This window comes from Elephas maximus, chromosome 21 (genome assembly GCF_024166365.1).
Source record: "Elephas maximus indicus isolate mEleMax1 chromosome 21, mEleMax1 primary haplotype, whole genome shotgun sequence".
Taxonomy (NCBI): domain Eukaryota; kingdom Metazoa; phylum Chordata; class Mammalia; order Proboscidea; family Elephantidae; genus Elephas; species Elephas maximus.
Window position 1 is genome coordinate 47,345,402 of NC_064839.1, and position 25,422 is coordinate 47,370,823.

General features: G+C 52.1%; 1 protein-coding gene across 1 annotated transcript in view; it reads left to right on the forward strand.

Annotated features, from left to right (window-relative positions):
• The first annotated feature begins 446 nt into the window (after positions 1-446).
• CMIP (c-Maf inducing protein) overlaps positions 447-25,422 on the forward strand; it is a 250,600-nt gene continuing 225,624 nt past the window's right edge. Inside the window, exon 1 of the mRNA XM_049864728.1 lies at positions 447-1,185. Coding sequence (XP_049720685.1) covers positions 886-1,185 — 300 coding nt within the window. The 5' untranslated portion in view covers positions 447-885. The remainder of the gene's footprint in view (positions 1,186-25,422) is intronic.

Here is a 25,422-nt window from a genome sequence, read left to right on the forward strand (position 1 = left end):
TCTGTGTGGACCTGACGCCCCCCTGGGCCCGGCCCGGGCGCCGACACGGCCGACTGAGGGGCGGCCGCCCGCCCGGCACCGGCCTGGGCACCGCGGGGGCGCGGCGGGCCTGACGTCACGCGCCCCGCCCCCTCCCCACATTCCAGGCCCGGCCCTGCCCCAGGCCTGTCAGGGCGCGCCGCCCGACCCTCTGCCCCGGAGCCGCCCCTCCCCTCCCGCGGGCCGCGCTTGGCCCCCGCCCATCCCCGTCCGGCCCGGCCTCCGCCCGCGCGGGGCTCCGCGGCTGTGGCCGGGCTGCCCGCCGCCGCCGCCGTTGCCGCCATTGACGTCAGAGGGGCGGGCACATGACCCCGCGGGGACCAATCGCGGCGCGGCCAAGCGGCTTCTGCAATCTCTCAAGCGAGCCGGCCCCCGCCCCCCGCCGCGGCCCCCGCCCGACACACACTCGCGCCGGACGGACGCACAGACACACGTACTGTACACACGGGCCGGCGGCGGGCGCGCGGCGGCCGCACAGAGACACGCCCGCGCCTCGCGCGCCTCTCGGTCCTCCTCCCCGCGGCCCCCTCCCCCGGCCGCCGCCTCCTCCCCCCGTCCGTCGGTCCGTCCGTCCCTCCCTCCGTCCCTCCCGCCGAGCCCGGTCCGTCGCCTCGAGCATGCACCCGACCAGCTAGGAGGAAGCCGGGAGCCCCGCAGGAAGCGCCGCCCGGCCGCGCCGCCCCGCCCGCTCGCGGGACCCTCTCCTGCGGGGCGCCCCCCATCCCACACCCCCCCACCTTCCCGGGGGGTGGGGGGGTGCGGGTTGCCGGATCCGGGGGCCCCGCCGCCCCAGACGCCCAGGACAGCCCCCTTTCCCTGCCTCCCGCCCCCTCCCCCGGCCCGGCCATGGATCTGACCAGCAGCTCGGGCGGCGGCGGCGACCCCAGGCAGATCGAGGAGACCAAGCCTTTGCTGGGGGGCGACGTGTCGGCCCCCGAGGGCACGAAGATGGGCGCCGTGCCCTGCCGCCGGGCCCTGCTGCTCTGCAACGGGATGAGGTACAAACTGCTGCAGGAGGGCGACATCCAGGTCTGTGTCATCCGGCACCCGCGGACCTTTCTCAGCAAGATCCTCACCTCGAAATTCCTGAGGCGCTGGGAGCCGCACCACCTAACGCTGGCCGACAACAGCCTGGCGTCCGCCACGGTGAGTCGCTCCGGCGGCGGGCTGCACCCCCCGCTCCCCGCGGCCCGAGGGGCGCCCCCCCTGGCTGCCCCCCTGCGCTGCACCTGGGCCCGGGCCTGCGGGTGGGGACGGGGGTGCCCCCGGATTTTGGAATCTGAAGCTTCGACCCGCGCGGACCGGCCCTCGGGAGACCCCTAGAATCCTGGAGCGGATGGGGCCCACCCCAGGCAGGGCGCTCGAGATTTTGGGCGCCCAGGCTTGTGTTTCTGGTAGATGGGGCCCTGTAGACGCGGGGCTGAGCCCTGGCGGAGGTGGGGGTTCCCTTTATGGAAGCCCGTGGCCCATCTGGATTTGAGCTGGAGGGGAAAACAAAACACAACCAAGGGGGAGAAAAAAAAAACCCGAAAAATTTCCAGAAGCCAATTCCTTTCTTTGATTTAACCGTTTTTTAATTCTTTTTCCTGCCGGGGCTGGCAGGCAAAGCTGGGTGCTTCCCTTTCTGAATAGTTCATCCGCGCATTGAGGAGGTTGGAGGGGGAGGGGACAGGGGTCCTGGAATCTCTTCCAGGAGGAGTGATCCATTTGGATATTGGAAGCTGCTTTCTAGAGCTCTGGGCTCGCATTGTCTGCGGCATGTGTGTACTTGTGTTTTGTTGCTGGTGGTTTTATTTTGTTATTGTTTTTAAATACATGGCTGGTTCTGGGTCAGCTGTATGAGACAGGGGAGAAACCATTGATCTGTTTCTGAAACCAAATCTGCAAATGGGGGCCTTCCTCATGGAGGAAGACAGCTGTGTTGGGGTCCTGGGGCGGGGGTGGCGGGTAGGAGCGTGAACAGGATGCTTTGTGTTTTGAAACCAGGACAGTTAAAAACACCGACACCCTGCTTGGGCCTGTGCCTGGCTGTGGGTGTCCCATTCTCTCTGGCTAGGTGGCCGGTCTTCCCCAGAATGCACCCCCCCCCCCCGCCCCGCGTGCGGCCACGGTGAACCTGTTTACTGAGCACAGTGGGGGGGGCAGAATCCAATGCCTGCCCACACCTGTGCCAAGAAAACCCAGCCAGGAAACAGGGTGTCGCTTCTACAGAGTGTCATAGACGTGTAGCGTGTGGAGACATTTCCCCGGTGTCCATGTTCCCTTGGCTGTGTGTCACAGGCTGTGACACATGCGCCGAGGAATGGGGAGGGGGAAAAGTTAGCCGAAGCAGCCGCACTCCTGGAACCAGCTTCCCCCACCCCAGAGAGTGTTGAAGGCCCACGAGGACTTTTATTCTGAATTTTGGGCCCGACGTGCTTTGAACGCCTTTTTTTTTTTTTTTTCTCTCTCTCCAGAGGGCACGCTAGTGTAATATCTGCAAAGCTGCCTTTCCCAGGGAGGCTGGCTGGGGGCTGTGAGGAGGGCAGTCCTGGCTTCTGGCTGGTGCGTGTCTGAAACCAGCCCAGCCACAGGCCTTGGCGTTTGGCTTTTCATCCAGTGAAGGGAGAGCCTCAGAAAATTTGCCAGCCAGGAGGAGTGTTTCAGAGGCGGGGGAATAATGACCTCAGTCGTACCCTGCTGGGGATCTGGAGTCCCTACACCTGCCTTCAGAATTGTCACTTGGTTCAGGGGGGGTTTCTTTTTTTTTTTTCTGCCACCTTCCAAAATGAAGGGAAACTAGGGAGGGCAGTAAAATGGCTGAGAGGCCCAGTGATACCCGTGGAATGGACAGGCTGAGCTCCCGCTACCCCCTGGAGAAGCCAGTAGTGTCTGCTGTGCTACTGATGTTCACGGTCTGGGGGGAGCCTGCTTTGGAGGCTAAAGGCCCCTGACTTAACTGCTGATTGCTCAAGAGGTGTGTATGAGAGAGGAACGGAAGCAAAGACCGCAGCCTTGGACTGGTTTCTAAGCGGCCAGAGGCCCCCACCCCATCTTTGCCGTGAGACGTGGGTGGCACCTTTCCGTTGCTTGGGCCTTTTTGGAGGGCCGCTTGACCAGGAGTGAGGGCTGTCGACGGAACGGGATTTGTCTTGGCAGGGCTGTGCTCCAGCATTGGGAAATGTAAAAGGAGGAACTATGAGGAAGTGTCCGATGAGCTGGCATGACCCCTTGTCACCACCTGCCATCACCAAGCTCCGCAGGCAGAGGGTGTACGTAGTGTCCCCCCTGCTGTGTGGTGGGCTTTAGTGAGGTGGATGGCTCTCCCTGTCAGGCCTGTGAGTGTGGAGGTGGAGCTCCTGAGGGCAGGCCAGTGGGGCGGTGGCCTCCAGGGTAGAGGTGGGGTTGGGGCAGCCACCTGGGACATGGTCCGTTGTGAGACACGGTTGAGCAGGGTCAATGTCTAGGTTCTAGCAAGCAGAGGAGCCTCTGTGGGGCTTCCCTATGGCCTGGGCATTATGTAATCTGTCTGCATTTTAGAGTGCTGCTTAAACACTCTATTGAGAAATATTAGCCCAAAGGAAACAAAGGTGAATTCGAGTGCAATTCACTAGGACAAAAAACCCCTTTCAGCCCTTGAGGCACTGCATTAGCACCTGGCCCAGCCTTGAGCTGCCAGTAGACCAGGTATGTTTCCTATTGGGTCATCTCCTGCCACGAAATGTATATCATCCATGTTTTAAGCCGTCTACATGGCCCAACTGAGAACCATCTGGTAATTATGCAGTTAATTGTGTGGGCTTTAGGAACAAGACCCAGAATGATTGATCTGGATTCAAACCAATAAACAAACCAAATACACGCTTTCGTCCAAACACTCTGCAGTCTGTCTATACTGATCCAATTAACTGGATTGTTGTCAGAAATAAAGACCAGGCTTCCAAGATCGCAGCTGAATCAGGCGGGATGGAAGCCTATGGTGGCTCGAGTCCCACCTGGTGGGCAGTGGGCTGGGCATACCCAGTAGGCTGGCCTTTCCCTGAGTCCTTGCTGGGGTGTTCCTCAGGTCCACTAGGACCAAAAAGGGGTCCTGTTGGCTCAGCCTGAGGTCCCTGGACCTAGGACCAACCCCCCCCGCCAACCCCTGCAGTTACCCTAGCTTGAGGACGTTGGCAGCCTCGCCCCTGGCCTGGCTGTAAACTTTGCCTCCTGTGGGATTAGGTTGAAGCCTGCCCCTGTGCCTCCACCGGTTTACTGATTAAATCCTTCCAGGGCCAACAGTGTTCCTGACACGGCTTGTGACAGCCGGCTGGGTTTGATGCACCCAGCTCTTGGAGACTTTGGATCTGGAAGGCTCATAAACAAAGAAGGAAACACAAAGGCAACACTGACCTGGCTGACATGCAAGGGGTGCCTGGGAGGCGTCTGCCCCCTCCTAAAAAAAAAAACCGCACCTGTGGGGGGCAGGGCTGGCCCACCTAGGCTTCTTCAGGAATGCCATGCCTCCTTCACCTTTCCCATTCAAACCTCCCGGTCCTCCAGCCTTCCCGGGATTGTTATGGCCACTGACCAGTGTAGTGGACGGACAGGAGTTCTGCACAAGCAGCAGGTTCGGCAAGACCGGAATCCATTTTACTGTTCTTGTCCCTGGGTTGAATTTGATCACCTGCTAGGCATGTTTGTCAGCTGGAAGAGGGCTTCGTCTGTAGGCTTTGTTTCCTCTGCACCACAGAAATACAAATAAGCTTTGATTTCATCTTATTTTTTTAAACGCAGCACAGGGCATCGCAGAATGGTAGATCCAGACAGAAACGTCCTTTATTTGTGTACCAAATGGGTTGGCGCGAGAGTGACAGTACCGTAATTCATCAATGACTTGTTTTTAGATTACCACCGCTCTGCTGGTCCGATTGAAACGTTTCTGGGCAACTCTTGTCATGGAAAGGAGAAGCAGAGGTCACCTTAATTCTCATCAGTTTCTTTAGTTGGGTGTCTTCTCAGGGGGAGCCACCCTGTTGAGAATACCTACTGTGTGCTTCTCCTACTGGTATGCCCAGATTGTATGGTTCCTACATGAGAATTCAAACCTGTGTCCTCCCCACCAGCCCAGTGCCGTCGAGTGATTCTGACTCATAGCGACTCTATAGGACAGAGTAGAACCACCCCATATCCAGAGAAGCGCAAATTCCCATGGCACACGTGCGCGGGTGTTAGTTTCTTTCATTTGCTTCACATACACCATTTCTCATTGTACCCATCCTTCCCAACTTTGACTTGTCTGCTGCTTTTAGTGGCAGTTAGTGAAAACGAAGTTTTTTTTCCTTCAGTGCCATTTGTCCTAAGAAGACTTTGGAGTATTTATCGAGCTTGTTTCTCAGATAGCTTGTCTGATTGGAGGTGGTGGAGGGGAGGGGCGGAGACAGAAGAGGAGGAAAAAATTCAAAATTCTCTGCAGAGAGCAAACATGTGGTCAGCCTTTGCTGGGCTTAAATAAGTGCATTTTAAGGGGAGAGTAAGTTTCGATGCTGCCCTTAGCCTGGTGCAACCTGAGATGCCCTCCTGGCCCTGAGCAGTATCCTGTCAGTCCAGGTGGAAGGTATTTAACTGCTCCTCTGCTGGACCTTTGCTCCAGTGCTGACGATGGGGGTGGTGGAGGGCTGCCTGCTCAGGCTTCTTCGCCACAGGTAGTTCCGGCACCAGCTCTCCTTGCTCTTCGGTGCTGGTGATGGCCGTGGCGCCTGCTGACTCACCTGATGGGGGGGAGGGCATTTCTGGGGCACTGTCTCAGGCCTCACTGCCAGCGTAAGGGGGAGTAGAGGCCTCTTCTCTATGCCCACCAGGGTTTGACCCAAACAGGGCCATGCGTCTCCCTAACGGAACCCTACTTGGTATTTGTCAGAACAGACATTTGAGGTGGTTGAATTAGGCCTCTGATTAAAGGATTAAATGAGATTAAGTGAGGCAGCCTGGTGTAGGGTGTCTACACGGTGGGGAGAAGAAACTCTGGTTTTGCCCTCACTGGTGTTGGGTCTGGATTCTGAAGCTTCAGCTTCCTGGCTGTGTGACTTTCAGCCTGTTGCTTTCCCTCTCTGGGCCTTAGTTTCTTCCATCTGTCTGATGGGATGATCGTACCTCACTTGTAGGGTTGGTGTAAAGATTGGAGATAATTCCCATGAGCGCCTAGTAGGATGGCCAGCACTGGTAGGGTTGTGCCATGTGACTAGCATTCTAATGCCTGTTTTCCTAATGGCCCTCAAAGAGCTTCATGGAATTCTGTACACATGGAAGGGATTATTACTCTTTAGAAATGGACAGTCTCCGGAGCAAAGTCTCCTGGGATGAACAGAGCATTTGGGAAAGTTAGGGGTATTTAGCAGATCTGGCATGTTTGACGACAATGAAATTGTTGAAAGCAGTTAAAAGAAAAAAATCCCTCGGGCCACAGTCTAGTTTCTTAAAAAAAGCAACATACTAATTTTTTGAAAATTGAAATAGTAATGCACACACTCAGTAAATTCAAATAATGCCACAAGGCATAGAGTGAAAATGAAGCTCTTCTTTTACCCCATACCCCCTGGCTGCCCTGCTTGGAGGCAAATGCTACACTTGGGCTTCCTTGCTGACTGTCCTGGGCATGCACGCACCATTCTGCACTGTGACTGTACATTGCCCAGTATATCCTGGAGGTCATTCTAGATCTGCGCATACAAAGCTGCCTTGCTCTTTTTCACAGCTGTGTAGTATTCTGCTGTAAAGGTCCACCGTAGGGGTCCACCACAGATAGCAGTGTTGGCAGACGGTCTGTCCCCTGTTGATGGAAGTTTAGGTTATTCTCAATCTTTTGCCCTTTCAAATAAGACACTTTCCATTTTTATTCACTGGAGTTGTTTGTTTTGATAATTGCAGTATTCTTTTGCTCGCTTCTTGCGGGGTGGGGTGGGTGTTAAAGTACTTGACCCCACAGTGCTTTGCAAGGGAGCCTTGCCCCTCCCTTGGAGGAGGAGAGAGCAGCGGTGCCTGGAGTCATGCTTTCACATGGCTGAGTATCTCTGACCATGGAGGCCCCTCAGAAGATCTTGGCTGCCTGGCCCCCAGGGGGTGGACCCAGGGGAGCAGGGGGCTCTGACCAGGTCACGTGGACCTCTGCCCCAAGGATGAGGCCTGAGTGGCCCAGGGTGGTTGTTTCCTGCTTTACCTGAGTGCATCATTTTTTGTCCCCAGACTTCATGCTTTCCCCAGAATTGCAGCCAGAGAAAGGGAGGAAGTGAGAATTTCTCTTCCTTGCTCGTGGCTCTGCTAATGAGGCCCCCAGTGCACTCAGCAGGGCATCGAGGGAGGAAATTCTGAGGATGTCAGCAGAGCCAGCTTTTTGGCCCTGGCTGTAACCAAAGGTAGTGAGACTGTGTGTATGTGTGATGGAGGAGATGCCTAGGTGTGGAGAAGGCAGAGGGGCTCACAGGGTCTATATCTGCTGCGGAAAGCTCTGCTGGCCTTCAGTGGCTCCTGTCTCCAGACCAGTGTTTGGGGTGTGTAGTGGGGTGGCTGGAGGAGGAACACAGGCCAAGTGGAGTGTGTAGTGAGGAGCATGGACTTTGAAATCAGACAGGGGAGGTTGCATCCTGGCCCTGCAATTTCCTAGCTGGTGACCTTGAGCAGGTTGCCTAACCTCTGTCCTTATCTGTAAAATGAGGATTACAGAGACTTCCTTTTAGGCTGGATGGCAGCGTGAGGTGAGGTAAGGCCAGGCAATTCAGCCATGTATTCATTCAACAGCTACATATCACTGCTCTAGACACTTTGAACAGAACAAATCCCTTCCCTCCTGGAGCCTACCTTGGTGGAGGGCAGGTGACAGACAGTGACAAATAAGTAAGTAAATACAGAATCCATCAGGTGGTGAATGGGGTCTTGGGGAAAACAAAGCAGGCAGGGAATGAGGACTGGCGACTTGCTGCTTTGTACTTGGTGGTCAGAGAAGAGCGGGGAGGAGTATGCCAGGCAAGGGAAGGACAAAGGCCCTGAGACTGGACCAAACTTAGAAATCACCAGCATGGTGGCTGGTACCTAGTAAATGCTCTACAGTGTTTAGCTTCCTTCCTCCTGCTCTTTAGGTGCGGTTCCAAAACCAAACCATTACCGTAGAGTTGATTCTGACTCATAGTGACCCTGTAGAACAAAGTGGAACTGCGCCATTGGGTTTCCATGGCTGTAATTTTTATGGAAGCAGATTGCCATATCTTTCTCCTGTGGAGTGGCTGATGGCTTTGAACCACTGACCTTTCAGTTAGCAACCCAGTGCTTTAATCCCTACACCACCAGTGCTCTCTTAGGTGCTGTTACCATCTATTAAAAAAAGATGAACACCTAGAACGTGCTTGGCCCTGGGCATACAGGTGGCTCCCTGTCCCATGGAGTTTCTGTTCCAGTGCTCCTGTTGTGAGTTTTTGGTTTTATTTTTTTAATTCGGCTCCCTCCCAATAAGTAGTGAAGAAGAATAGCTTTGTAGCCGGGCTTTAAGAGACTCTTAAGTTAAAAAGCCTAGCAAAACTTTTTAAAACCAGCCCCCTTCGTCCGTAGCTACATTCCAAGGATCCTAGGTTCTAGAACACACCGATCATCTAATTCACCCTGCTTCTTGCCCAGAGACTCTGACGGGTGACTCAGCGGGATTGGAATTCAAACCCAGGACTCCTGCCTTCCAGCACCTTCCTTTGTTTGCAGCTCTGCTGCTTTCACCCTGTCAGAAGTGATAGGATCAAGAAAGCCTACCACAGATTGGAGAGAGGCAGATGAGCCAGATTGTCCAGTCCGTAGGTGGGTGGGTGTAGAGAATCAGGCAGGGGAGCAGATGCTTCCCAGGAGCTGGGCTGGCTACGTCCAACCCAGGTAGAATTGTCAAAAGAGGGAAGACAACCCTGGAACCAGTAGCTTCGTCAGGTGTCCTGGGCCAGTCCCAAGCTCATTAGAGGTCCAGACTAGCTGAAATAGGAGCACGGTCTGGGAATACCCAGGCCTGGCTTCCCTGTGTCTGGTTGGCTCACCCCCCAGCCTAGGTGAACCTATTATTCGCTGGCACTCCAGCATGAAGCTCAGCGGAGCAGTGGGCTGGCAGTGTGGAAGAGACTCTTTTGTTAGGGTAGGCTAGCTGAGTGCTCTGACAAACAGCCCCAAGTTCTCGATGGCTTAATGCAGTGAAGTCTCTGGAGGGAAGGTTCTGCCCAACTCATCCATCCTGCCATCTGGGGCCCAGGCTCCTTCACACTGTGTCACTGCTCTGCCATCCTCCAGGCCCTCCACTGAGCTACGGGACAGGGACAGAGCACGAGCACGAGCACGCAGCTGAGCCAGGTGGAGGCCTTTCCATCGGCCAGGACTCAGTCATGTTTGCAGGAGGCGGGGCCAGGAGTGCATGGGTCTGCTTCCCTGGAAAGGAAAATCTGAACCACCTGGACTTTGTTGTGGTTTGTGAATTTGAGCTTGGTGGCAGGTTAGAAAGTTTGCTGCCTTCTCTTCAGTGGGAATTCGAGTAGGATTGCAAACCGATTTCAAGAGATGGAGCAATGTGTCGATGATGACAACAACATTTATTGTATACCCACTGTATGCCAGGCATGGTGTATACTTAATTTTTGGAACAGGCTCGTGAGGTGTGTATTATTATTCCCATTTTACAGATGCCGGAACGGAGACTCAGGCACAGCAAATTGGGAAGAGGTAGAGTTGAGTCAGAACCAGGTCTGACCCCATGCTTGAGTGTGTGTGTCCATGAATGTCTGTGTATCTCTTGGGTATACATAAACTTATTTCAGCCTCCTGCAGAAATGTCCTGGTTGGAAGTAAGCGGGCTTATCAGTTTAGTGTCTGCCAATGTTTGGAAGACATTCCTTTGTGAATTCATCAAGTGAGTTCAGGGAACTGGTATTGTACAGTGAATGCTGAGTATTTGTAAAGTGTAGGTGCAAATACTCAGCATTCACTGTAGAGGGCTTGTGAATTGAGTACCAGATGCTGTGGGTACAGAGGGAGTGCTCCCTGTGCCACGCCTGCAGAGGGGGTGCTCCTGGGTACCACACCCACAGAGGGGGTACTTCTGGGTGCCGCACCCACAGAGGGAGTGCTCCTAGGTGCTACACTTGCAGAGATTTGCATGGTTCTTCCAGAGTGGTGGCCATCACAAGAGGAGCATAGGAGATAGAGTTGGAGGTACAATTGATTTCTAGAGCGAGGAGGACGCTGAGGTGGGAAGAGGATTCACCAGAAGATGCTTTGAACAGGAAAGGGCCTCTGTGAGGTGTGTGATGGTTTATTGCACACAGTCTAGCCAGCAAGCTAGAGTCCAGGGTGCCGCTGCATGGAAGCTTCAGGGTGGAGGGACTGTTGAGTCACCTAGGCCAGGCAGTCACAGCGGTGACCGCCATAGTGGCCACTCACATGTGTTTAGCGTTTCCTCTTGCCAGGCACTGAGCTAGGAGGGTTGTGTCGGTGATCTCTACAACACGCCAAGGGGAGATGGATATTCTCTCCATTTTACCAATGGGGAAGCTGAGGCAGTGCCTCTCATAGACATTCCTTGGATGAATAAATGGGTGGATGGATGGATGGATGAGACTACCTAAGGTTGTCTAATGAGGAAGCCCCTCCTGCTGAAAGGGGAGGGGCACGCAGGAAGGGGCAGAGCCATATTCACATCTCCACCCCTACTTCCTTGGGGCATGTAGGTCTCTGGCCCTCTGTGTACTGGGTGTGCTATACTGTTCACTTCCCCCACTGCTGATGCTAGGCTGAGGAGAGTGTGTGAGCCACACACCTAACATGGTGCCCAGCACTTAGTTAAGTGCACAGCCACCTCAGGTATGGACACAGGGCCCCAGGGTTCCTGGCCTGTTGCTGTAGCTATGAGGAACCGTGGGGATGGTGCCAGCTGCTGGGGCTTGGCCCGGCTGGCCGTGTGAGCGCCTGATGGGCTCTTCCACCTGAGGCCTCTGGTACTTTCCAAATCTGAGGCCTGACCCTCCGCTGTCAGCTTTGACTCACCAAACCAAAAACCAAACCCACTGCCGTCGAGTCTGTTCCGACTCATAGTGACCGTATAGGACAGAGTAGAACTGCCTCCATAGAATTTCCAAGGAGCGCCTGGTGGATTTGAACTGCCAACCTCTTGGTTAGCAGCTGCAGCACTTAACCACTACGCCACCAGGGTAGGCCCCCCTTTTCCCTTCCTGGGCCTGGTAGGAGGCCCCAGCTGGCCCAGGTTTCTTGGGAAGGTGTCACCCAGTTGGGCTGAGGCTGGGAACCAGGGCGACTGGGCACCTCCCAGATGACGCAGGAGTGGGCCTCCCCTGCTTTGTGTCTGCAGTGGAGGAAGTGTGGTGGGGTCGAGGCCGGGGGCAGGGCTGCCCCTTGGAAAGGGGAACAATGACTTGTTGATGTGTTATCTGCTGCTCTGTTCATGTCTCACAACCCTGTGACTGAGGCTTGCTTCAGAGGTGGGAAAATGAAAGCACTTGAAGCATCAAAGCCGCCTGGCTGCTCCTGGACTTGGAGGACCTTGGCAGGGCCGGCCTGCAGGTCAGGTGGATCTGATGGAGCCTGAGGCCAGGTGGTGGGGCACGTGGTGTGCATGTCAGGATGAGGTCGGAGACTGCAGGGTCTCCATGATGATTCTCCCAGCTGTTCCGAGCCCTCACATGCACTGACGCATGCGATCCCCACAGTAGCCCCACCAGTCAGGAACTAATCATTGCTCCAGCTTACAAATGGGGAAACTGAGGCCCCAAGAGGTTAGGTTACACACCTGGAAGCCAGACCACCTGGCTCCAGAGCCAGAAGCCTTCCCCTCCATGATGCTATGGTGCCTCTCTGCTGGTGTTTGAGCACGGGAGCTGGGTAACAGGGGCTGAATCACTGGCAGGGCCATGAGGACAACAGCTAGTACTTATATAGTGCCTTTGGTAAGCCAGGCACTATCTGAACCCTGAGTGGCGAGGAGTCTTGTGTGGTGGTACTCTCATTGTCTCCATTTTACAGATGGACAAACTGAAGCCCAGAGAGGTAGGGTCATTACTTACCCAGCTAGTAATGGCAGAGCTGAGGTCTACTTCTTGTCCTCCCCTCATTGGTCTTGGGATCATCCACACAGCCCCTCGGAGCCCCAGTGTCCTCAGCTGAGAGGGCTTGATGTTGAGGAGCTGTTCAGCTAGCTACATGGTCAGTGAGGACTTGAACAGGCGAGCACAGCCGAGTCCACAACAGGCATGCCTGCTGGCCCTGCTGCTGCCCAGCTCTCACTTGACCGTGCGCTTCCGGATAGCTAGCCTAGTCCCAAATACTTGAAACTCCCGTCACTTTGGGCCTTCAGCAAGCAGCTGTTCCCTGTGCTTGGGACCCTGTCCCCTGCCGTGGGAGCCTCCAAGGGCTGTCTTTCCGTGGGCGAGGCTTGCTCCCCTGAGCTCCCTTCTGCTCTCCTGCAGCGTGGCCCTTCGCTCAGCTGGGTGGCAGCTCCCTCTCAGCCCCTCTGTCTTCTCTCCTAGCTGTGTACCTACCCACTTGTACAAATAAAGCAAAAATAATCACTCAGGGATGGTGATGATGATGATCTTATGAAGTAAGGTAGAAAATGCTGCTCAAAGAAGAGGAAAAAAATCCTCCTCAATCCCGTCACCCGGAGTCACCCGTGTTAAAGTTTTGGGGTGGCACCATCTACTCTTTTTTTCCTAGAGGAGTACATGTTACTCAGTTGGGGTCACTGGCACAGAGAGTAGGGTAAGGTCTTATCCTTCTTGGTGTCTGTAGCGGTAAGTCACCTTTACTGAGCACTTAGTACACACTAAACACTCTTGATGCATTATCTCAGGGCACTGTTGACATTTGGGGCCAACTCATTCTTTATTGTGGGGGCTGTCCTCTGTATTATAGTATGTTTAGCAGTATCCCTGGCCTCTACCTATCACATGCTAGTTGCAGCCCCCCCCACAGCTGTGACAATCAAAAATGTCTCCAGACATAACCACATGTTCCCTCGGGCACCATCATCACCTTGAGACCCCTGGGTTGTCTCGTTGAGTCCTCCCATCAGCCCCATGGCCCCACTGCCCAGGCCCGTATGAGGCGGAGCCAGGGTGTGAATCCCGCTGAGGCTCCAGAGTGCATGCTGAACCCCACCATCACCCTGCTTCTACAGAATCCGGCACAGGCGAGGTAACAGCTGTTTGGGAGCTGCAGGAGCCCAGGCCCCATGAGTGCTGCGGTGTAGGGTTGAGTGCCCACTGGACCTTGGCATCCTGGTCCCGGCAGGAAATCCCACCCCTTTGATCCCCTGATTGGCTTCCCTGCTGTCCCTACTTTGGCCCTGATGATGACTCAGGGCTAGAGAGATCTGGGTTGTTGAAAAGGGGAATTGCATCATGCCAATAAAAAAAGAAAGAGAGAAAGAGAAATTAGCATTAGAAAGTTTTGGTGTGAGGAAAGTGACTTCAAAACCTGCTTCTCACATGCCGTCTGAATTAAAGCCTTTTTTTTTTTTTTTAATTTTTATTGTGCTCTTAGTGAAAGTTTACAAATCACGTCGGAGTCTCATACAAAAACTTATAAACACCTTGGTATATACTCCTGATTGCTCTCCCCCTAATGAGACAGCACAGTCCTTCCCCCCCCCTCTTTTCGTGTCCATTCGGCCCTCTCTACCCTCTCATCTCCCCTTCAGATGGAAGATGCCAACGTAGTCTCATGTGTCTGCTTGATCCAAGAAGCTCATTCTTCACCAGTATCATTGTCTATCCCATAGTCCAGTCCAATCCCTGTCTGAAGAGTTAGCTTTAGGAATGGTTCCTGTCTTGAGCGTTAGAAGATCTGGGGACCATGACTTCCGGGGTCATTCTAGTCTCAGTCAGACCATTAAGTCTGGTCTTTTTATGAGAATTTGGGGTCTGCATCCCACTGCTCTCCTGCTCCCTCAGGGGTTCTTTGTTGTGTTCCTGTCAGGGCAGTCATCAGTTGTAGCCGGACACCATCTAGTTCTTCTGGTCTCAGGTCTCTGGTTTATGTGGCCCTTTCTGTCTCTTGGGCTTATAATTACCCTGTGTCTTTGGAGTTCTTCATTCTCCTTTGCTCCAGGTGAGTTGAGACCAATTGATGCATCTTAGATGGCTGCATGATAGCGTTTAAGACCCCAGACGCCACTCTCCAAAGTGGGATGCAGAATGTTTTCTTAGTAGATTGTATTATGCCAATTGACTTAGATGTCCCCTGAAACCATGGTCCCCAAACCCCCACCCCTGCTACGCTGGCCTTCGAGGCATTCAGTTTATTCAGGAAACTTCTTTGCTTTTGGTTTAGTCTAGTTGTGCTGACCTCTTCTGTATTGTGTGTTGTCTTTCCCTTCACCTAAAATAGTTCTTATCTACTATCTAATTGGTGAAAAATCCCTCTTCCTCCCTCCCTCCCCCCTTTCTTAACCATCAAAGAATATTCTCTGTTTAAACTATTTCTGCAGTTCTTATAATAGCGGTCTTATACAATATTTGTCCTTTCGTAGCTGACTAATTTCAGTCAGCATAATGCCTTCCAGATTCCTCCACGTTATGAAATGTTTCACAGATTCATCATTGTTCTTTATCGATGCTTAATATTCCATTGTGTGAATATACCATAATTTATCCATTCAACTGTTGATGGGCACCTTGGATGCTTCCGTCTTTTTGATTAAAGCCATTTTTTGGAGGATGGGGAGTGGGCCAGGGTGTATGACCTGGCATGTGGTTCTTCTATAAAGGCTTCACCTGCCTGACCCAAGCCTCACCCCAGGCTGTGGGTCCCTCTGCTTATTGGAGCTAATTGAACCACCTTGCCAGGAAAGATATTAAAAGGAAGCTTCTGGAGTTGTGTGTAGGTCCTGCCAGCAGCTTGGTGTTGGGGTGGAGGCCTTGGGGTGGGGGCCTTAGGCCAGGGAGTCTTGCAAAGAGGATAAGTTGGGGGGTTCCCCCAGCGGTAGTAGGGTGCCCTGGATGGATCTAAGCCCCCTGTTTCCTGGCGGATATCCTTATGTAGGGCACAACCTGCCCAGCCAGTCAGGGCGGCCTTTCTTAAAGGGGTCTGCACAGGTAGCAAGAAACGCCCTGCCCCTATTTCGAAACCTGAAAACCATTTCTCAATTTTGTGAAGAGGTAGAAGTGTTAGAGACCTGGCCATACTGTGTCTGTCCTTCCCTTGAAGGGACACTCACCAGGCAAGGTGGTTAAGAGGGCTTGGGCAGCAGTTTTGGATCCAGATGTTTCATATTAGGCCATTTAACCCGTGGTGCAATCCAGCCCTTGGTTCCTCATCTGTACGCTGGGCAGGTAGTAGTAGCTACCTCCCAAGGTTATCAGGAGAATCAAGGTGAGAATACGAGGGAGGGGCTTGGAAGAAGTGCTCAGCAAGTGTCCACCATAATCATCATCCTGCTGGGACTACCTCTGCTGGGATTGCAGTGGCCTGACTACATGCCTGCGTCCTGCACTACTGTGTACTTCTGGAGGGCAGATTTGGGTCCTGTTCATCCAGGAATACCCACTATCAGTGCACACCTTTGAATGAACACAGGGGATTGATGGGGGATCTTGGGGCCCCAGACATCCCAGGCTGTGAGGGGACAGAAAAGCATCTTGCAGTTTTCTTGGAAACCCTGGCCCTGTCTGGTGACCCTGGCATCCAAGAGAGTCTCTGTGGGTAGCTGTCCGGGAGAGCATCTAGGGCATGCCTGTGACTCTGGGCGCCTGGGGCTGGAACGGACCCTCAGCCCTGCCCTCACCCAACCACCAAGTCACCGACTCCAGCAAGATGGAAGCCTGCCGTCGGGAGGATTAAGATATTATTGTTGGTTTGCACCTCAGCTTTCAGCAGCAGTGCTTGGGAAATAAGATTTTGATCTCGGAAAATATGATTTAAAAACAGAATTGAAAGTCGCTTTTATTTTCTAAATGATATTGCCCCTGACACATGCGCTAGGTCTGAGTGGAGGCTCCAGCCTGAGCATACCAATGGGAAGTCCATTCGCAGCTCTCCCTTCCACGGTCACATTTGTTTTGTTAGGCCCCTTCCCACAGTGTGGCTTCCTTTCTGACCTTGCACTTAACGTCCATGATGACAGAGCCCCGGGAGCTGCCATCTTCCTTTGGAGCAGCTCAGTGGTCTCTCCTTGGCCCCAAATTGACTGAACCTGCTCTTACTGTTGGGTGACCTCGCTTAACAGTCACCAGATGGAGGGGCTTCTTCCTCTGAGCTCTGCTGCAGTCCAGTTGTTCGGCCTTCCCCACTGGAAAAGGGAGGCTCCTTCCCTTCCTGTTGGATGGGGTCTGGGAGCTCTGAGTCCCCACTAGTGCACTATGGAATCTTCTAGAAGGTGGGGCCTGGCTCCCCTGGCCATCCGAGGATGAATGCAATATGCTGATCCCTTTCTTTTGCCCCTCAGATCCTCGCTCTATTCTTTTCCGTCCTACTCTGTGGCTTGAGTAGGAACATCATTGGACTTCCACGCCCTCTGGCTTCTTGGTGGGTTTTGCCAGTGGAGAGCCCTGGGAAGAGTGGAGGCAAGAGGAGGGTGGAGGCATTTATTCCCCTGACTCCCTTTTCTCAGGGTCCCATGGGTGGGCAGCGTCCATCCACCACAGCCTGGACCCACTCCAGGGTGGAGGCATTTTTTCCCCTGACTCCCTTTTCTCAGGGTCCTATGGATGGGTAGTGTCTGTCTACCACAGCCTGGACCCCCTCCACCCAGACTTCTAAAACTGCTCCCTCCCTTGTCCCTAGGCCTAGGGATAGGAACACACATGGGGTAGAAATTGGGTGACTAACTATCCCAGTTTGCCCAGGACTAAGGGGTTTCCTGGGATTCAGGGCTTTCAGTACAAAAACCTGGGACAGTCCCTAGCAAACTGGGACAGCTGGTCACCCTCGGCAGAAAAGCTGTCTCTTGCGCTTTCCATATCCTCTGCCCACACCTTTGTATACTGTCCCTTTATTAAAGTTTCCTTCAATCACACCATTTTAGTCTGCCATCTGCTTCGTTGAAGAGGATGAGGTTGTTTTCTAGCCTCTTCCCTTTTAGAGTTCATAGTAACCAAATGGGTCATAATGCTAAACATGTGGAAAAAAATTAATCCCTTGTACTCAGGCTCTTTTCTGAAAATTTGCTCCCTTCCTAGACAAATGGTGATGCTGCTAATAGCAGCGGCCCCTTATTGCTCACTTCCTATGGGCTTATTATTGTGTTAAGAACTTTAAGGCACTATTTATATATATGTGTTTAGTCATATGATAGTCCTATGAGAATTTTCTAGGGTGAGGAAAGGGAGATTTGGAGAGGAGAGGTAATTTGCCCAGGACTCAGGATGAATGAGGGCTAGGGTTTGAACCCGGTTGGAGCTGCCTGCTGAGAGGTTACTATGCTTACTGGTGGGGTGTTGGCAAGCAAGGCTACGCCAGACAAAACCCACGCTTCTGCTGCTTCTGGCTTGGATGGGGTGTCATACTGGGTGTGCAGACAGCAGGTCTAATGTTTTTTACGTCCTCCCATGTGGCAGAGCTGTGTGCCTGGTACGTATGGTGCAGGTTTTGGTTTTGCTTAATTCAGCCATGGCTAGTGTTGGAAAATGTGAGCCTATTTTTTATTTTCCATTTGCCAACCCCTGACCCTTTTAAAATTTTTTCTAATTAGAATGAGAACTGGCCAGAGTTGGAGGAGAACCTGGAGATCATCTAGTTCTGAAAGGGCAAATATACGACACTCGTACTGCCACTCCTCATTGCTTTGGCCACGGCAAACATTGCTAATCAATCCTAGCTTTGCTTCCCACTGATCTCAGAGACAGCCATGACTAATCAGTTGTTGGCATGCAACGTTCCTAATCTAGCCTAGCCTCTTACATGGTACAGATTGAGAACCTGAGGCCTAGAGAAGTTCAGTGACCCTCAAGGCAGCCACTTGGTGTTTGCAGTCGCCTAGCTTTGCATAGAAGACTGAAACAAGTAATGTTTTCTTCCACTCCCCTTGGAGGCCTATGAAACTGTGTTATTATTATTTTGTAACTACTTTTCTTTTGTGTCCTTTTAAATTTTGGCCTCCTTATGCTTCAGATGACTTGCTTTGAGAAGTGATTTGTTTTTTCTTTCATCCTTAGTCTCATTTCCATCCTTGTAGTGGGGTGAATGATCTGTGAATCTGTCATTCACAAAAAATGGGAATGACAGAATCTTCCCTACTGAATGGATGTTCTAGGACACTGGCTCTTAGGCGTTTTGAACGACCTATCTCCTGGCAAAATGATATGATGACAGACTGATAACATTTACCATCTATATATATTTTTTAGCATGTGTGATATAGTCATTCTTAGGAATTTGTGTACCCCCAGGTTATAAACCAGTCTAGAGGGTCTGTGACATTTCACCAGCAAGAAATGGAACTTTCCATGGAAATAAGCATGTTAAGTGATTAAAAAAAAGTTTCATTAAATGTGAAAGATCAAGGTTTTTATCTAGAATCCTGCTCCTGTGGCTGGAGCAGCAAGGATTGGCTGAACAGCATTTTCTGTGCTTGCTTAAGCTGGGCTTAGTCTTTTTGGTTATGGCATTTTATATATATAAAATGGATATATGTTTTATCCTCTCTTACTCTGGAGTTTCAAGTTTGGCAGTACTTGCCCCTAGAATGTTTAAGATTTAAAACAGTTCGTTGCTCTTTGATAAGGCGCAAAGTGCATCACAAAGATGCTCCATGGTAGAGTCCAAGGGGCGTTCCCCTCGGACCCCGGACCTCGTCGACAGCAGCTCTCCTCCGCCCTGCTCCACACATGGTATAACCTTGGGCTGGCCACCTCACCTCTCTGACCTGTAAAGTAAGGGGATGGGATGGCCACAAACCCTTGATGGTCAAGTATTAAAGAATATTGAGCATGAAAATATATGCCTGGAGAATCTGCAAATAGGTCACAGCAGAATTTGTAATTGAATGCTTTGAATTTGACCTTGGAAGTAGGGGCTCCTTTGTGCAGTGAAAGTTTGGTGTTTTTATGGAGTCAATATTATGGAGGCTACCTAACAAATTGAACTGGAGTGCCCTGCGTTCCCTGTGTGATGTGGGCTGTATGCAAAATTAAATGTGTTTCTCCCTCCCGGGTACTAAAAACTTCAGCAAGGCTGACCCAGCCTAGTTAAAAGGGAAGCAAGGCTCATCCTTGTTGGTCGACATATAAAAACGACCCCAATTGATGAGTTTGCTCATTGTCTTTGGCTTTTCTGAAATTAGCCAGCACTGATCTTTAGCCACATGCTGTAGTGAAACATGTATTTAAATGACTAGAGAGAAGGAGTTCCATGGGGCCATTTCAAATTTAGATGTGGAATTATGCTGGGATGATTTCTTTGCCACTGAATTTTGCATTTGCTTGTTCTTAAGCCAACAAAAGAGTTGAACTCTCCCTTTTGTTTGCTTCTTTACTCCCACATTTGGCAGTTTGGTAGGATGCGGTTGTATTTTTTATGACTCTCCAATTTGTTTTTAAAAGGGTACCGTGTGCTCGGGGCCCTCTCCTGCCTCTGAAAATTTTATGGGGAAATCTGAGGCTAAGTATGAGTTGCCAAGGGCTTGGATTGGCGAAATAATGGAATCTGCCATTTCTTGAAGGAGCCCTGGTGGTACAGTGTGGTCAGGGGCCCAGCTGCTGATTGAAAGATTGGGGGTTCAAACCCACCAAGGGCTCTGTGTGAGAAAAGACCTGGCGATCTGCTCCCAGAAGGATTAAAAAAAAAAATTACAGGTTAGGAAATCCCACGGGGCTGCTCTGCTCTGTTACATGGGGTCACTGTGAGTCGGAATTGACTCGACAGCACACAACAACAAAAAATATTTCTTGAGCATCTAATATGTGCCAGCCACTTAAACAGCTCATTTAATTCTCACTGTAGCCTCAGTGGGGTGGCTAGTGTTGTCCCTATTTTATAGAAGAGGGCACAGGAGAGGTCCCTTCTCCCAGTTGGCACAGCTGTAAGTCACGGAGCTGTGACTCAAATCCAGGTCAGGCTGGCCAAGCCCATGTTCTTTTTCCTAAGCCCCACCACTTCTCCTGTGACCTCAAAGGACTCCCTGGCTCCCTTTCTCTCTTTTATGTCCCCACACATATAAGATTCCATTTAAAGAACAGTGGAGTCGGCCTGGGCTAGACACGAGGAAGGGCATGGAGAGCCCTGTGTTTCTGTAGTCCAGCGATCTCCCTGCTGTCGCAGGAGCTCAGGTGCAGCCAGGATCATCTTGGCCCCTTGAGTCACCTGGCCAGGGTGGCTTTCTCCAGGCAGCCAGCTCTGGAATGAAGTTAGGGCTCCATCTGCTTTGCCTCTGTGACCTTGTGGGGGAGCCCTTGCTAATATCTGGAGGAAGGGTGAGTGCAGGGAAAGGTGGCTTGAACTTCAGCCTTCCTATTTCACAGGTAGGAAGTCACCCAGAGGGGAAGGTGACTTGGGCATTGCCATGCAGAGAATGACAGGTGGCCAGGTTGAGCCCAAGCTCTTTCTAGTAGGTACTTGTTGCCCAGTTACCTGGAAGAGGTGTATCTGTGGGGTTAGCGTCATCACTTGGAGGTGTACACCGGCAGCATCACTTTGTAGAATTAACTCACGTGAAGACTCAAAGGAATGGATCTGATCCCGCTGCATGTGGTCTCCTGGGACCTTTTGAGATCATCTGGGCTGATGCTTTTGCTTCACACTTGTGAAAACTGAGACCTCTGTAGTCACCACCCCTGTCCCATCACAGATGCTTGTTCTCTCTTTTTACCTGCCTGATAGAACCAGGAAAATCTTGCTTGAGGAATGGGGAGGGTCTCATTTATTTTTTAAAGATGCTCTTCCTCCCTCCCCTGTTACACAAGGAGTTCAGGTTCACTGTAGGGTGATTAGGAAATACAAATAAAAGAAGAAAATAAAATCCACCCAGAATGCTAACACCCAGAAAGGATAACTAGCATTTCTGTAAGACATTTGTTTGCATGCGGTTTTTCCGGCTACACCGGGCTGTGCTGTACGTGCGCTCTTGGTGTGGGATGCAGCTTCATTTAGAAATAGAAAAACTTTGCGTAAAGCCCTGGTCCTTGCACCCCTCTAGGAAACATCCTTCCTGGGTGCAGGGCACATCGCCTAGCCTGTGGTTACTATGTCCTGCTTTGCAAGTTTCCCTTTCCTGTCATCTGTCCCCAGCTGGACCCTGTAAGTCCCTGGTAGTGGTGAGTGCTCCATAAAGATTTCTTGGATGAGTGAATAAAGAAATGACCGAGTGTATGAATAAGTGGAATGAATGAGTGAGCTGACCTTGGGCCTTGACTTAGATGATTGCGAGGTGGGGGTCCTCTCTGGCTGGACCATTTTGCCTGTACCCTGCTGGAATCAGATCATCCTCCTTTCTGTGGGTGGGACAGGTAGAGGATGTGCCCCCCGTTTCTGCACAGACTTGCCCTTGCGGAACCAGGTTCCAGCGGAAGTGGGGCGTGTAGACTCCTTCACTACACAGACGTTTACTGAGGGGCTCCTGTGTGGTAGGTGTCTTGCTAGGGGTTGGGATACAGGGTGAACCAAACATGGCCCCCTCAAGGAGCTTGCCTTCCAGAGAGGAGACAGCACATGCACAAAAGAACATGATAACTTCAGATGGCCATGAGAGAGATGAAGAAAAATAAGGTTATGCCATTTCCCTTTTCTTTTTTAATTTATCCACTTGACCATTTCTTGGTTGATTGGAGGCCCAGATGGACAGTTAACAGGTTTGACTCTAGCTCTAGAGGGTTCTACAAGTGATAGTCTTTGTAATGACCCTAAGCTTTCGAGCCTCCATTTCCTTGTCTGTATAATGAAAGACGATTGTTTCTGCTCTGTAGGGTCATTATGAGGCTATGCTGCTAATGAAGCACTTAGCACAGTGCCTGGCACACTGAGAGTTCTCGGGGACGTTAGCTGTTATTATTGTTGTCAGGAACAAAAAGGAACAATAAGGTCATCGAATAAGGAATCTGAGGGCCACATAGTTTTAACATTACAAAACCAACCCCATCCAGTTGATTGCTGATCTGCCCAGATTTGTTGGAAAGGGTTAGTCTGGGTGTCGAGTATAGTGGACTTAGCGCAGCGTCATGTTCCCTGGGATACTTGGGTTGGACTGAGTTCATTCAGCAACCCCCTCCCTGCCTCCTCCCTGGGAACCAGGAACAAAAGGGCTCAGCTTTGAAAGGGCCTCTTGTTCCTTCACCAAGCTTGGGAAAACCAGTGTCGAGTTTCTGCAACCCATTCTAGGAGCTCTGTAGCAGGGGTAGACTTTTTCCCTCTTTGAGCCTCAGTTTGGGCCCAGATAATTGAAATGACCAGAACACCCAGGCCAACGGACAAATAACCATACAGAACCTGCACACTGCCCTCAGAGGCGTAGGGCAGGGATAGGGACTCACCCCTAGGCTTAGGGACAGTTTTATGGACCGAGTTTCCAGTTTGTCTTGCAGAGGGACTGGTGACACCGCGTAATGCCTGCCCACCCAGAAGCCCAGCCTGAGAGCATGGCCGTTGGACTTTGACTTGCTGTGTCCTGGCTCTGCTTCTTCCTCACTGAGCAACCCGGGGTAGTCGCCAGGCTTCTCTCCAGGCTGATCCAGTTCCAAACTGAGGTGTATGATGCCCTCTGCCCAGTCAGGGTGGGGGGCGTGTGTTGGCTCATCACAGAGAAGCCCTCCACAGCAGGCCCCATATCTCGATTCCCCAACCCCCATTTCCCCACCTTGCCCCTCCAAGTGCCCACCATGAGAAGGCAAGAGGACTTGGGTGCTGCGTTCTCATAAATGCCATTTATACTCCAAGTTCAGGTCCAGAAAGCAGGACTTCCTGTGTGTTAATTTCCCCAGGCTTCTTTATTAATCCATCTTCCCTTTTTGTCCCTTTTCTAACCTGAGGGCTCTTGTGGGCCTCTGGGTCTGGGTGAACCAGACTGTGACACACACAATTTGGGGGTCTGTCTATGGCTTTCTGGGGCCCAGGACCATAAGGAAAGGGCAGACCCCGAGTCTCTCTAAGATGAACTGTCACATAGGCCTGCAAACCACCTCCCACTCAGGCAGTGTCTGTGGACACAGAGTGCAAGCTGGGGCGTCAGAAAGGCCTGGGTTGGAGTCCCAGCTCTGCAGCCTCCCACTCGTGGTCTTGGTTGAGGTGCCTCACCTGTCTGGGCCTCTCTTCCTCACAGTGAAACACCAGCCAGGGACAAAACCTTCTGCGCACAGTGCTGATTTAGAACGTGGTGAGGAACTGCCCATACAGCCTCTCGCTAGGTGCCTGTGCGTGGTGAGTTCTCAGTGCACGTCAGCGGGTATTCTCACACCTGAAGTAAGCACTTAGGAGTGCGTCCCGAGTACTAGGCATTACCTAGGGCCTGGGGTCACGAGAGACATCTCTCACCAGGGCCCCCTAGGCCTGCAAGGAGAGAGAGCTCTGCACAGTTGATGGTGGTGTAAGGAAGGGTGATAGTGGTGGCACGTGGGGGACACTGAGACTTCCCCAGGGAGGCTGGGGAGGAAAGCTGGGAGGGTATCCCAGCAGAGAGCAGCATTTGGCATTCCTGGGAGGTGAGAGGCAGGGTGGGTGCAGCCTGAGGGTCAGGCATCCTATATGCTCAGGACTTTTGCACCTCAAGCTGGAAGCCTCCATGGAATGCCCCCCAACGCCTTGTTCCTTTCTGCTGAGCTGAGTTTTTCGCCCTGACTTGGGTAACCCTTACACCTGAAACCTGGGGACGGTAATGAGGGTGGGGCTCAGCTCAGTGCCTGAAGGGAAGTGGCCTCTGCCTCAGCCTTTGGTGTGGGTAGAGAAACCGAAAGGGGCTGGCCCCCTGAGGTCATTCTGGCCCAGAATCATCTGTCTAGACTCAGGATCATGGAGAGAACTGTTAGGCATCAGAAACACCCTGGCCTCTGCCACTTGCCAGCTGTGTGACTGTGGACAAGTAACTTAACCTCATCGAGCTTTTGTTTCTCTTTAGTAAGATGGGGCTATCAGCGGTGCTGATCCCCTGGGTCTCTTAAAGGATTCAATGAGATAATGCATGTCCTGTTAGTGCGCGGAGGGGCGGAAGCGCGAGGGCTCCTGCTGTTGCTACTGCTACCACAATCTCAGAGGAGAGCATGACTGAGCCAGAGGAAGGAAGGACTGGAGAGGGCTTCCCAGAGGAGATGCCATCTGAGCTTTGGAGCCAGACATTCTGAAGTTCACTGTCAGGCCCTGCCACTTTTTAGCTATGTGTGACATAAGTTGTCCAGTGGCGATTAAATTGGGTACGTTATTTGCTCTCTGACCACCTTAGTTACTGCGTCTGGGAGGTAGGGTCCTAACGCTCAACTCCAGAGTTGTGTGGCGGTGTGAGAGCCCACCAGGTCACTCTCCAGTTGGAATAAAGTTCTCAAAGTATTTGGTGGTTGAGTGGGGTGGGGGTGGTCTCTCTTTGGGCCCCTCCTGTCTGTTGTGTAGCCTTATCATCTAGAGTGGGGCTAGGGACCTCATTTACCAGTGCCTAGGAAAAGTTTCCCTGGGGTGTCTGCTGGTGAAGAGCAGGCCCAGCGGCACTGGCCTGCTCTCAGCCCCAGGGGGAGCTCTTGCGGTCCACCTACAGCCATGCGTTATCTTTTGCAGAAGTCTCAAGCTGGAGGAAGGACAGACCACTTCCTCTGCAGCTTTCAGATTGATTAGGCACAACTTTTGACAGTTTCGGTTTGAAGAGGATTTTTAAAAAAAGGAACGGTGTTGAAAAGCAGTTAGGTAAACACAGTGGCCTGGGCGCCCGTGCTCTCTGCTGCGTCCACCTTTGAGATGCAGGCACCCCTGGGCCTCCGTGTGCTGGGGGAGAGGATCTGGTGGCACTGAGGGCGGTGGTGTCTTGTCCTTGCATTTGGAACTTCCTCCTGCAGGATGCTGGCATGGGGGCTGGACTCCAGGAGTCTGCCTGGTGCCTGTTGCCCTGTGAGTTGTGAGTTGTGTCATTTGTACACCAAGGCCAGATCAGAGAGACAGATGTTTCAGAAATTAGACCTCAAAACAGCTTCCTTTTTCTCCATAGGGTTGTCTGGAGAAAGTGCTACACATAAGCTGGTTGGGAGCTGAAGTGACTGATAGGCTGCGTGCAGTTCTGGTCTGGGGTTTCTCCCCCTCCCTCAGCCTGTCTGTTAGGACTCCACAGCAAAAGTGGAACCTTATGAGGTGATCATTTTGTAAAGTCAGAAATGGTTGAATGATGACAGTTTCAGATAGTGTGACCCCCTAGTTTGTAAGTAATTATAATTCCTGGCTTCCTGGGCGTGATCTCTTTGCTGTGGCTCTGAGATCAGAACAAAAGAAAATCCTTTACTGGGG